This window comes from Vombatus ursinus, unplaced genomic scaffold, assembly GCF_900497805.2.
Source record: "Vombatus ursinus unplaced genomic scaffold, bare-nosed wombat genome assembly UNPS02014874.1, whole genome shotgun sequence".
NCBI lineage: Eukaryota > Metazoa > Chordata > Mammalia > Diprotodontia > Vombatidae > Vombatus > Vombatus ursinus.
Genome location: NW_020954652.1, coordinates 6,031,274 through 6,045,747, shown reverse-complemented (window position 1 = coordinate 6,045,747; position 14,474 = coordinate 6,031,274). Strand labels below are relative to the sequence as shown.

The 14,474-nt window shown below is 35.4% G+C and overlaps 1 protein-coding gene across 1 annotated transcript in view; it reads left to right on the top strand.

Moving 5' to 3' along the window:
- Positions 1 to 14,138, top strand: part of TMTC3 (transmembrane and tetratricopeptide repeat containing 3) — a 52,993-nt gene extending 38,855 nt beyond the window's left edge. The window contains exons 12-15 of the mRNA XM_027842540.1: positions 1,946 to 2,057; positions 6,230 to 6,333; positions 11,642 to 11,811; positions 13,851 to 14,138. Coding sequence (XP_027698341.1) covers positions 1,946 to 2,057; positions 6,230 to 6,333; positions 11,642 to 11,811; positions 13,851 to 14,112 — 648 coding nt within the window. The 3' untranslated portion in view covers positions 14,113 to 14,138. The remainder of the gene's footprint in view (positions 1 to 1,945; positions 2,058 to 6,229; positions 6,334 to 11,641; positions 11,812 to 13,850) is intronic.
- Positions 14,139 to 14,474: the final 336 nt, after the last annotated feature.

The window sequence follows — 14,474 nt, the reverse complement described above, 5'->3', positions numbered from 1 at the left end:
TCGATATGTCACTGCAGTTGCCAAGAGGTCAAAGTGGTTAAGAGATTTAGCTATAAAGAGTGATAACAAGTAAATTAAGGGAGCATAGAAAAATGTATCTGTCAGATCTGTGGGTAAAAGGAAAGAGTTTATGACCAAAGAAGAGATAGAGAACTTCGTGAGAAGTAAAATAGGTAATTTTGATTACCTGAAATGTAAAAACTTTTGCACAAACAAAACTAATACAGCCAGAATTAGAAGGAAGACGGGAAGCTAGAAGAAATACCGCAAGTTTCTCTCATAAAGGCCTCTTTTCTCAAACACCTAGGGAACTGATCCCAATTTATAAAAGTAAGAGCCATTCCCTAGTTGATAAATGGTTAAAGAAAATGAACAGGTAGTTTTCAGAAGAAGAAATCAAAGCTATAAATAGTCACAAGAAAAAATGTTCTAAATTACTACTGACTAGAGAAATTCCTGTTGAAACAACTGTGAGATACCGCTTCAGATTGGCTAACATGACAGAACAGGAAAATGGCAAATGCGGGAGGAGATGTGGAAAAATAAGGACACTGATGCAGTGTTGGTGGAGTTGTGAATTAGTCCAACCAACCATTCTGGAGATTTGCTGCTGTAAAACTGTGTGTACATACCCTTAGATCCAGCAATACCACTACTAGATTTGTATCCCAAAGAGATCAAAGGAAAAGGATCTGTTCAGAAATGTAGCAGCTTTATTGATTGTGTTGATTGTTTATGGTAGCAAAGAACTGGAAATCAGGAGGATGCTTATTAATTGAGGAATGGCTAAACAAGTTGTGGTATATGATTGTGATGGAATGCTACAAGAAATGACAAGGAGGATGGTTTCAAAAAGACCAGGGAAGACTATTATGAACTCGTGCATAGTGAAGTGAGCAGAACCACAAAAACATTATACATGGTAGTGCTGTAACAATGATCAATTTAAAACTTAGATACTCATCTATTATTTTGGGTTCTGTTAGGATAGGGAAGATTGTTAAAAGGGAAATTTTCTTCTTACCCTAATAAAGACTCATTGTTTCCTTATTTTTATTGCCCCTCTGAATTCAGCTTATTCTAAACCAGAAAGGCTTCATGTACTTAAATAAGGGTGTAAGTACCTCTGCTAATGAAAGTCACAATACATCTATGCCTTGTTATCCTATACAAGTCTTGTCTATGTCTTCATGTAAGATTTCTGTAGAGAATACATCCAACCAGAGTCAGTCCTCTGGTTCTGTTGATATTTGTGGATATCAGTGTGGATACCGTCTGTTACTCATGGTTCTATATTAGATCCTAAAGCTCCTAAAAGTGTATTTTTCTTTAATGTTAGGAACATAGTCCTGTTAGGGATACACCATCACAAATATAAAATGGGAATTAACTATAATTGCTATTTTCATATAGCTGAATCCCCTGGTAGGAGAGAATGTAGTTAATTCCCAGCCATAAAGTTCCACTAACCCAGTTTTCAGGGTTGATACTGCAGTGTTTCTTAGTCTACATATTAAAAAGTGATCTCATGCATTCTAAACATTGCTATGTTAAAAAACCAGTGCAACTTTTGCATTCTAATACATTTTCTACTCAGAATATTTGATACCTTAAAGTATATCGTACCTCGTGGAGTAATTGAAGAACAATGGAGTTGGTTTTAGAAGACTCATGTTTGAATATCATCTTCTATCACTTAATAATTATGTAACCATAGGCAGGTGACTTAACCTCTCAGAACTTCTATTTCTTCATTTGTAAAATGGAAATAATAATATTTATACTACTAAAATCATAGTATTATTTTGAGGATAGCACTGTGTAAACCTTAAAATACTATATAAATGTGTTAGTAGTTGCAATAGTAGGAATATGTTAAAATTAAAAATAGCTATTAAAACTGGGCATCTTATATTCATATTTTCATGTGCTTTATGTATTTAAGGTAAATAAAAATAATGCTAAACTGTGGAATAACGTGGGTCATGCTTTAGAAAATGAAAAGAATTTTGAGAGAGCCTTAAAGTACTTCCTACAGGCAACACATGTTCAGCCAGGTAAGTAGTACACATTAAGTCAATATCACTCTCAAGTAATTTTTAATAGGTTTTTTTTTTCCCTAATTTGATGATACTTGAAGGAAGAAAAAGGGCTTTGTTTTGTATTGTCGTATTTGAACTTTCCTCTAGGAAACATCCTACTCCATCCAATGCTTTATTGTAGTCTGAATGCAATCCTGGATCATCCAGTACTATAATCAGCCAGTAGTAGCAGTGTGTTATAGGGTGGAAATAGTTTTTAACCTTAAGGACATGAAAGGTAAGGTTCATCTTACTGTTGTTGCTTACTGTCTGTGAGATCTTGGGCAAGTCCCTTAAATCCCTTCATGATTCATTTTTCTCATCAATGGAAGAGTTAAACTAAATGAACTTTTACTTCTTTTTTTTCCCCTTTTAACTGGGCCTATAATTTCCTTGGTATAGTTCCTAGTGAAGAAACTCCCTACTAATACAGATCAGTTGCTCAGCACTTTATGGTTATAGAAAATTGTTTGAGTGTGTGACCCTGGGCAAATTACTTAACCCCCATTGCTTCACCAAAAAGAAGAAAAAAAAAAGAAAATTGTTTGGGGCCTGAGATTAATTGACTTCCTCTAGTCCACATATCTAGTACATATTAGAGAGGAAATGTGATTCCTGAGCCAGGTTGATAGCACCCTGCCTCTCAGGTGAGTTGATTTTTAAAACTTCTGCTAGATTAATACAAACTGATTTAAAGTGAAATAAGCAGGACTAGAAAAATAATATGCGCAGTGACTCCTGTAGTGTCAATAGAAAGAAGAATCACCAAAACAAAAATGAATGTTATGTATTGGTATGGCCATGAAGAAAAGATAGGAGAATGTATCTTCCTTATTCCTTCTTTGAAGACCTGAGCAATTACAAAGGTGGAACACAGCATATATTTGATTGGTATGTTGGTTACTTTTACTTCACTGTTTTTTATTTTCTTTTATAACTCTCATTGTAGAGGTAGCTCTCTAGGTGAGATAGAGGAAATTAGGAAATGAACATGATGAAAAACAAAGTATATCAATAAAATTTTAAAAAGTAAAGTTAAATCCCTCCTGGTTGCAACATTCTATGATGTTGCTTCATGGGGAACTCTCCGAAGAGCTCAGATTTTAGAAGAAATGTATAAAAATTAGAACTAGAAGGACATAACCAAGAAAGAGTTCAAAGGAATAAACACAAACCAGGGTCAATTTTACCAAGCTAAAAATCCATGTTTGAGTAGAGGTTTCCAGAATAATGCTAAGGAAAACAAAAAAGATTTGTTTGGAGCAGGAAAGTAATCAGGAAAGACAGATGGTACAGTGTTAAGAGATGATTGAGTAAGTAGAAATACTCATCTTTTCTTTTGCTTCCATCTCTGTCAGAAAATGATCTTTAATTCTCTTAATTACCTATATAATAATTTTATGATACAGAATTTTAATGATTTTGGCATTTTTGCTAAATTGCTGGTCGTGAAGGAAACCTGGAGAGTGAAGAGAGGTAGTAGAAAATTAGAAAAGGCTAATTTTCACCTAGTTTTTAAAAAAAAAAAAAAGCAAAGAATATGAATTCTGCATATGATGTACTGGTAATCAATGTAAATTCGTGGGAAAATAATAGAACAAATGAATAAATGGATATTTTATGAGCCATTTAGAAAGGAAGTAGTGACTATTAGGAGTCACTATCCATTCATTGATAATAAGTGAGGCAGGCCAGGCTGATATTTCATTTTTTGATGACAATACTAGACTAATAGATCATAAGAACACTGTGGATGTGGTACTACTGAACTTCATCTGTTTAACAGGTCATATTGACGAGATTTTCAAGATTGGTTTAGTGATAGTATATTCAGTTGTGTTTATAACTACCCAAAGAATAATTAGTTTTAAATGTCAATCTGGAAAAAATCTATAGGAGTTTACTGATTAATGTCTCAATTTTCATTTCTTAGTTATTAACATTTTTGTAAATGATTCAAATGAAGACCAATGGCATGTTGATCAAATTTACAAATGATGAGAAGTTGAGGGAAGATAGCTTATACTTTGCATCACAGAATCAGAATCCAGAAAGAGTCCTAGACCGGGGAGACAGGTGAAATCTATTTATTTCTTGCACATAATTACTATTTAGAGAAGTTTGAGAGATTGGGTGAAGGTTAAAAATAAGGTAAAATTCAATAAGAATAAATTTAAAGGCCTGCACTTAGTTTCAAAAAAATCAGATTGAGATTAAGATAAAAACATTAGTTAATATGAACCAGTTGTATGATGCAACTGACAAAAAATGTTAATATGATTTTAGCCTGCACTGATAGAAATACTTCTAAATTTCTAAGATAAGAGCAGTATCTCTTTCTTCTTTGTACTGGTTAAAGCACTGTTAGGGGGCCGCTAGGTGGCGCAGTGGATAGAGCATTGGCCCTGGACTCGAGAAGACCTGAGTTCAAATCTGGCCTCAATTGTCTCACAAAAAAAAAAAAAAAAAAAAAAGAAAGCACTTTTAGAGTATTATACTCAGTCCAGGGTGCTCCATTTTAGTTGAACGTTGTCAGACTGGAATTGGGTCCAGAGAAGAATAGAATGAAAAGACTTTGAACCGTGTGATAAGTTCCAGGTTATACAGCCAACAAAATGAAAAATTTGACATTTTCTCCATCACAAAAGGAACTAGGGTAGAACACCAATGTGTGGCTGTGAGGTGCTCCTCTAAGCTTGAGGGAAAGAAATGCTAGGGGGCCAGTTCTACCTCCCCAGAAGTCACTTGAGACATTGAGAGGAAGTTGAAATGGAAGTCCAGCCCCCCAGGACATTGCAGTCAAAGGGAAAGAGTCTGAAAGTGAACAGTAGGGGAATATGAGGAAAAGAGACTGAAATCACCAAAGATCTCAGGAGTAAGAAAACTCAGTTAAACACCTTGAGCATGAACAGATAAACTGTCAACAAGGAAGATATTAATTACAGAAAGAAGTATTGCTTCCTGATAGATCAACTAAATGACAGCAGATATGTCTGAATAAGTGTTTCAATACAGAGCAAAATAAATCAACACTAGATAAGGGAGAATACCTTGTGGATTCCCAAGAGTGCGTAGAACCACAGCAGGATGTTTAAATGAATGATTTAAAAGAGAAACAAGAATTATAAAAACAGAATATATGATCTGCAAGCAGAAATAATGGCAGAATAAAAAAAATCTGAATCCAAGGTAAAATTATATTATACAAAAAACTATTAATGGAGTAAGGAATATTTATTCTGGACACGTTGGCTTAATATGAAGAATGTCCTAGTAATTTGACCTTCCCCCAAAATGGAATAGGCTGCGTTTTGAGGTAGTAAAGTCCCTGTCACCATTGATGTTCAAGCAGGGGCTAGATAGATGGGCATGCTTCTCATAAATGTTCTAGAAGAGCTTTCTGGACGAGATGATTTCTGAGGGCTCTTGAAACTCTATGAGGAAATTAACTCAATTAATTTTTTTTTTTTTTTTTAGTTTTTGTAGTGTGCCATGGTAAAGAGATGTCTATCTTCTTCTCCATATTCTTCTGTCCTCTCTTTGTTTAATTAAAGCTAACTAGAACTTTGGGTCATAACAGACTGAGGAGGGGAAAAGAGGATAGAAAGGTATCAGGAAAAGGCTTAGCTTTATGTACTGGATCCTTGGGAGAAGAGGTCTCTTACTCGCTGGTCAGTTAGAAAAACTGGATGCACAGAAAGCGTGAAGCTAGGTAAAATGCTGTCACTCTGTTTCACCATATTCCAGATCTTAACTTCAGCTGTTGACCCTGGCAGACTTTTTCCCCCAAAGTGTTACTAGTTTCTAGGGGAAACATGAAAATAAAGAAAATACATGGTCCCTGCCTCCCTCAAGGAGGTTACAATTTAATCAGAGTGATAAAATAACCATAATACAAATTAGAATAAAGTAAGTGCAAACAGTGATGCAGACATCACTGTCTTGTCCTTTTCTCTACAGGAGGAACTATATTACCTGTTATATATAACATGGTGAAGTTCTTAGGACCATACATGTTTTTGCTTTGTTTATATATGTATTCATATGATACCCTCTTATTATATGTGTGTATATATATATATACATATAATTAGTACTGTTCATGAAATACTTTTATATGAAGTAGAGTATCAAATGCTTTATTCTAGATGATATTGGGGCCCACATGAATGTAGGAAGAACTTATAAAAATTTAAATAGAACCAAAGAAGCCGAGGAATCTTACATGATTGCTAAATCACTGATGCCACAAGTAAGTAATATTACATTTTAAATGATAATATAGAACAAAAAGTTGTCTATTTTTAAGCTCTTTTTTTTACCCCTTTTTGGTGAGGCAGTCAGGGTTAGAAGACTTGCCTAGCGTCACACAGCTAGTAAGTGTCAAGTATCTAAGGCCAGATTTGAACTTCGGTCCTCCTGACTCAGAGGCTGGTGCTCTATCCACTACTCCACCTAGCTGCCCCCAAGCTCTCCTTTTCTTGCTTCTACAATCCAAGAAAAATAGAAATATTCTGCAGAAAACTATCATTTCTAACCAGTTTGGACTTTAAAAGTACAGGGTGTCCCAAAATCTTAGTGTAGTTTTTTATTTTAATAACTTAAAACTACATTAAGATTTTTGGGACACCCTGTATTAATGTTTTAATTAATAGCTCATTATGTAACTCAAGTTATTAACATTTTCTATAATCTAGTAATAAATTTTATATTTCATAACTAATTTTATTAAAGTGATATTTTTGTATGTATTTTAAGAAACCCACATCTCTAAAAAATGAAGGGTTTTTTTTAACATACTAATTTAACTAATTTCTAAACTCCCATTTGTTCGAAAAACAAGCAGTGAGGTCTCAGCCATAATTTTTTTTCCTATGCCTCACTCCATTGTTATGAGAGATAAGTAATAAACCATCTTATACAAAGGATTTATTCAGAAAAGCAACTTTCTAGAGGGCAAGTGCAGATCTTTTCTGCCTATATTACATAAAATGATCATTAATATTCATTTTTATGATTAGAAGCAGCACTGGGAGGATTTGTACTCTAGCACTATCGCTAACAATGTTTGATCTTGCCCAAGTCATGTAACCCATTTCCTTTTCTGTAAAATGAGACTAGATGATCTCTAAGTTCCATTTTATATACTATGATTAGATTACATATACTTAGCATGTTGTGTATAGTTTGTGAAATTTGGTTTAACTTGGGCAGCTAGGTGGGGCTCTGGCCTTGGAGTCAGAAGGACGTGGGTTCAAATCCAGTCTCAGCCACGACGCTTACTAGCCATGTGACCCTGGGCAAGTCACTTAACCCTGATTGCCTCACCAAAAAGCAAAAAAAAAAAGGGAGGGGTTTGTTTAACTTGAAGGCTAGTAATCAGTTTATAGGATATAGGAATGCTCAGTTAATCAGAATAATTCAATTAAGTCATTTCAGCTTGTCCCATTCATGAATAATTTTTGTACTGGCAACAAGTTAAAAAAAAATGAAAAAAGGGAGCTCATTGAATTATGAATTAGGCTACGTATAATTTCAAAAGATGTTCATTTGTGTAAAGAAATCAGTCATTGGCAGAAGTATATGCTTCTTATCTGTGATTACCATAAAGTTGATTATTTATTCTTTGCAACGTATGCTAAGGAACTAATTTGCATAATGAGTCCTCAAGTTAGACCAGTGGAGTGCACAGACTCTAGAAGGGTCTGCCAAGACTGACTGATCAGTAGGATGGTGCTGCGGAGAGAAATTCTCTGGTGGCAAACTAACAGAAAATGGGGCAGTCTTGGCCTTCTCTGCACTAAACTAGGCTAGTCCTTGAAAAGTGTATTCACTTTTTTGCTAGAACTATCCTTGAAAGCAGAATGGTAGAACCTTCCAGAGTTTGGGACTCCACTGGTCTAGCTTTTGAGAATCCACCATGAAAATTATGTCACTAGTATCAGTTGCAAAAGAGAAATTCTACAAGTAACTACACTCATAATTCAGACTAAATCAGAACATCTTATACTTGATGGCTTTCTTAATGCAAAGGTGAGAAAAAATGACAACAGAAGAAAAAAAGGTACAAAAATATGTCAGGAATAAGGAATGAAAGACACCAAAGACTTGTACTTTACCTAGAAACTTCCCACCAACACATTGTGATTCAAAATTGCCAGATGTAGCAAGCATCACCAACAAGACGAAACTGACTGACTTAGGCTAATCCTTAGAGTAGACTCTGTTGCCAGGCCCATCCTCCAGGCTATCACAAAGACAGGAAGCTACTCATTACTGATCTAGGTGTCTGTAGTTCCTGAATCAGCTGTTTTATATAAGTCCCATCATCAACTTGTTAGGTCAACATCAACACCAGCTTACTAGAGAAAAGATCAAAATTAATAAAGGTAGAAGAAAGAAAAAAATCATGGAAAATTTTTTAAAAATCGAAATTGCTCAACCTTGGCCTATTCAAAAAGTTATTAATAACAGAAAATGGGATGTGGGTGGATGAAAGAACATAGGCTTTAACTTATACATTTTGTACAGAAGGTTATCTGATATAGTAATATAAATGTATCAGATAAATTGTTATCAATATAACAATTGCCATAACAAGGAGAACAAAAGAACCATAAAAGTCCTTAGTTAGGAAAAACCTACTTGCCAAGTAGAGAAAGATGTCTGCCAAAGGCACCACCAGTTTAATATAATCAGTTAATTTAAAGATGAAGAATGCTCTCCATCCCCAGAGAAATAACTGGTGGGGTCAGAATACAGATCAAAGGGTACTTTTTTATTTTCCTTATTTTTTGGGATTGGGGGTTTTGGTTTTTTGGGTGTTTTTTGGTATATGTTTTGCATGACATGTTTAATCTATATCAAATTGCTTGCCTTCTCAATGAGGGGGGTGAGGAGGGAGCGAATTTGGAACTCCAAATTTTAAAAATAAATGTTAAAAATTGTTTTTACATGTAATTGGGGGGAATAAAATACAAAATAAACTTTCTACACCAACTTAAAATAAAATATGATAAAGAAGGATAATGGTATTAAGTGCAGCACATGAAAATAAAAAAGTAAGACATTATTTTCCCAAGAAGCTTACATTCTAAAAAGAGAGAGGCAACACATATAAGACATTGAAAAAAAAGTCTACATCCCTTGCCTCATCACTTAGTTACTCCTTTACCATTTTCCATCTCATTTCTACAACTAGTCATTGAAACTGTTCTCATCTAATCTATTGATAAACACACCTCCCCATTCTCCTACACATTTTCCCTTAGAACAAACAGGAATGAGAAGAAGTGGTTGAGAATGAGGTAGAAGAGAGTTTACAGTAGCCCATAATGCTAAGGTGGATGTTGGGCATGAAGGTAGCGAGAAGGGACACAAAAACAAAATGTGTATTGGAATGGAAGCGCCTACTTCTACAAAACAGAGTATGAAGCATACTAGGCAAGAGAACCTACTTAAGATTTTATGTACCCACACTAAAGGCATGTAAGTTTGAAAATAAGAGAACAATAAAAAAGAAAACCAAAAAAGATGTTGCAAAGAGTTTTATGACAGTTTTTTGCATCATCAAAGACAGAATGCTTGGGCTCGTAGACTCGCAGATGTGCTCATGGAAAATGTAGAAATTGTGATACAGCAGATGAGAAAAGCAGCAGGATTGGACCACTGTATGTAAAATAGATTCATGCTGGAGGTATCAAAGTGAAGGCATTGGGGAATCAATTCCCAGGGTATCTGAAGGAGAGAGAAAAAAGTGAAGATTTGATTATTTCATACTCATATTCATAAAACTTCACAGGCTCCCTACTGCCTCTAAAGAAAAAATGAAAAAAATTTAAAAAGCCCTTTCTTTAGCTTTTAAAACCCATCACAACCTGGCCTCAACTTATCTTTCCAGCTTCATTATAGATTGTGCTTTGTCCCATACTCTGCAGTCCAGCCAGAATGCTGTCTGTGCTGTTCATCATATTTGATGAACTTTGTTGTAAGGAATGGTTCTTTCTGAGGGACTAGGAGGAGGGATATATGAGGAAATGTAAGTAACATAAAAATGAAAGATAATAAGATTTTTTTATTTTAAAATAAAAGGAAGATAGTTCTCTCAGTGACTCTTTAACCATGAAGCATAGGGCAGAGAGACATATGCCTGCCAAAGGTATTTGCCATTGTCAATGGAGGAGATTTTGTGCACAATCTGAGTTAATGAGGGATTCTTCATAATTGTTGAGGCCATCCAGATATTCCTGTTTCTTGCTGGTATTTTGCATGTTTCATAAAGGCACTGAACATTGACCTATAATCATCCAAAAGAATTTGCCCTAACCTAGGTGGCTAAGTGGAAAGAGCTCTAGCCTTGGAGTCAAGAGGACCTGAGTTCAATTGTGACCACAGGCACTTGACAATTCCTAGCTGTGTGACCTGGGCAGGTCACTTAACCCCAATTGCCTCACCAAAAAGCCAAAAAAAATTTTTTTTGCCCTAACCATCCACCCATGAAAAAACCAGCAAGTAATGAATGTCTGTTGCCCAGATTAGGACAGCAGTTGGATAGAGAACCCGTAGAATTCATCTATAAACTACAAATGGACAACAGATTGGGCCCAGGATTAAGCAGGAGAATGGGTTGGATTGCCTTTAGAAAATTTCAGAGCATTTTTAATAACCCCAAATTTCTTCAAATGAATCCTATCTTATTTCAACACTACAGCCTCCACCAGATTAAAATTGAACCCAGCACTCCATCTCTTCAATTTCTGTTATATAAGTTGTAGTCTCTCAGAGGCTATTTGAATGAATGAGTTAATGAATAAACGGGAAGGAATTAATTGAACACACTCACTATGTGCCAAGCACTGAGGATCCAAATTGAAAAGCTAAACACTCTCTATTTCCAAGGAACTTAGGAGGAAACAACACATGTAGGAAAGGTTCTACTGCAGGACGATTGGAAAGGCAGAGTTCCATAGTGTGTTATGACAAGGAAGATGTTAAGGCCTAGTAGCCTCGAAAATGTGTAGTTGTTAGCTCCTTGAGAATTAAAGTGATTTCACTAGCTGTGTCTACTCTCTGGCCCTCAGGTACAAGGCCCCAGGCTCTGGGAAGGAAGGGAGGGTAAGGGTTCCCTGCAGCCTATTCTGCTTCCCCTGGTTCCCCGAAATAAAATATTTATTTAAATGGGCTGGTCATGTGATGTGAGGGATGTTCCATTGGTAGCTTTATGATGTTTTTTAAAGGGAGGGAAGAGAAGGAACAAGGAAGACAAACCCTGTGACAAGTTTATGGGAAGACATAAAAAGGCATGAATGGATTAAAATATGCATTGTTGGAAAAAAAAAATCTAGACGAAGATCATAGATCCATAGGTCGTATTAAGTTTTCTGTTTTTAAATTGATTTTATATGTTGTGGTAATGTCATGCTCATTATTAAAATTATCTTGAGTGGATATTCTATATAAGGCTTTTAACTTAGTCACCTGATGTGAATGCTTTGTCTCTGACTTGGAATTTCTTTTGCCTTAGCAGTATAAATCATAAAAGTACCTTTCATTTTAACCAGATCATTCCAGGTAAAAAATATGCTGCACGAATTGCTCCCAACCATTTAAATGTTTATATCAATCTTGCTAACTTGATTCGTGCAAATGAGTCTCGACTTGAAGAAGCAGATCAGTTGTACCGACAAGCAATTAGCATGCGGCCAGATTTCAAACAGGCCTATATTAGCAGGTATTAGTTTTAATTTCGTACTATTCTTATATAAGAATTGCCTTTTTTTGTCTTTGATAATAATTTTGAGTGAATTAGAAGGGTTATTTTTTTCCCAGTATAATATTTTTCCCCAGTATAATCTACAGTTGAGAAAAAAAGCAAAACCTGTTAAGATTCATCTCATAGGTAGTTCCTTAATTGCAAGTGAACTATGTGTGCCTTCTAATTCTCTGCTTATCACCTCCCCCCAATAACCTTTATCAAAGCACCTAGAATATTGACTTAATAAGTTCCTTTTTTTTTCTTGCAAATTTTGAGACTTAACTAGTCAGAGCTTTTAGTGCCTACCTTCATGTTCATCAAACCTTTTTAGAGTTCCTATACTTCCAGAGTTTGGAAGAAATGTGTTTCTGGAATTCCAGATTGGAGTTTAGAATTTTTTTCCTTTCTACTCTATACTTCTCCCTTTCCCACTGTCTCACTTCATCTGAATCTAATTTCACTCTCATCCTGCTATCTCTGTAGTGAATCTAAATCTTTTCTTATTCTTCTACCCCGACGTACCTATTCTGGGTTCAATTTATTGTCTTCAAACTCTTAACACTATCATATTAAGGTCATTTATATAGCATGTGTGTGTGTGTGTGTGTGTGTGTGTTTTACACACACATATACATATATATATAAAATCATTTTAGCAATTCACTGTCTCCTACTCTTGAATATCCTGCTTCCTTATCCTAGACCTACCTTGCTAATCCCTCAGACCTGGAATTATCCCCACCACCGTTCTCCTCTGCCACTTACTTAAAGTCATTGAACACTGCTGGGAAAAAAAAATCATGAAGCTATCCAAATAGGGTATATTATAAATTCATGCTACCCAACCTGAATGAAACCCTTGCCAATAGGTGGCAATTCTATTCATTCCTGATTGACTCCCAATCACATCTTCAAAGCAGCTGTTCGAAACCTATTTCTCCTGAAACCCCAAACTCACTTGTACTTTCCTTCTGTAGATGATCTTCGCTCCCACACTTGTTATGAAGTCATCTACCATAAACTCCTTCATTACCCCTCAAAGTCTCTCTCCACGTAGTTAGATGTCTTTAACAAATTAGACAAGGAAGCCCTTGATCCCATCTCTTCTCAACTCCACCATGATCTTGTTCAGTCAGTCATTCCATTTAGGAGGGAAGGGAATAAGCATTATTAAGTGCCTACTATGTACCAGGCAAGTGCCTGGTACAATATACAAAAGTACATTGTCTTATTTGACCTTCCAACAACCCCATGAGGTAGGTGCTGTTATCGGCCCCTTTTTTATTAAGCACCTACTGCAGGCCGGGTACTCTTAGACTCTGGGGATACAAATACGAAGAATGAAATTATCATACTTTTAAGAATCTTATATTCTAAAAGGAGATGAGTACTTAGGTAAGTGTATACGGAGTAAGTAAAAAAATTAAAACATACAAGGCTATTTGAGAGAGAGCACGCACACATTAGCATGGGATGATCAAGAAGGCTTCAGCTTGAGCTGCCTCTTTGTATTCTCCCTCATACAATCTGCCTCCATGGTATTCTTGGGTGCCTGCCAATATGGCATTTTCACCCACTTTTTTTATCTTTTTTTGATAAAAGCTCTTTGCATATCTAGTTCAGCAGTCATTGCCATGTTTAATTATATTTACTTTGACTTCTTAGTTAAGCCCTCCCTTAAAATATCGGAGCAGGTCCTTCTCCCTCTCACTGTCTTCCTCTCCCTCCTCCCTTTTTTTCTGTCTGTTCAACTAACATCTTAAAGAAGCTGAGGTGCATTTTTTTCCTGTTTTTAATTACTTTATGCCCTATCTAACAAAGCAGACTGCATGTTAAACATAGACATACAGATACTGCCATAATCTCTAATTGAGATTAAGTTATTTTTGAGAGAAGAATTAAAAGGAGAGTTGCGTGCCTAAGAAAGCTTAACTTGGCAAAACTTTTTATTTTAAGTTGCAAGTGTAAATGTGATCCTATATATAAACTAAAGTTTTGATTTGCTTCTTCCACAGAGGAGAATTACTTTTAAAAATGAACAAACCTCTAAAAGCAAAAGATTCCTATCTTAGGGCATTGGATCTGGACAGAAGCAATGCAGACCTTTGGTACAACTTGGCAATTGTTAATATTGAACTTAAAGAATCAACTGAAGCCCTTCGAAACTTTGACCGGGCTTTGAAGATGAATCCCAATCATAAACTAGCACTATTCAACTCTGCCCTGCTCATGCAAGAATCAGGTATGTTGGCACTGCTAAAATGTATTTCTAGTTAAACCAGGGTTCCCCTCTCCCAGTAAAGTAAAACCTTATTAATTATGTTTGTGATTCGTCATAATTCAAAAATCTGATTAGTATTTACCCTTTTAACAAACTTCACATATACTGCAGATCAGTGATTTAAATGAAATTAGAAGTAGAGTGAATGAATTTTTAAAATACTTGAAACTTTTCTAGCATCACCAAACAATGAAGCATTTAAATGTGATGCAGATAATTCTTATGTGTTTGTTAAAATGGGATTCTTAGGAAGTAATGATGTTTTGCCACACTAGTTTTTCTAGTCCCTAATGATTTTCTTTTCATTTAATGTTTATTCTAGTTAACTATTTCTGTCTGTTCCCAGCCCCCAATCCCC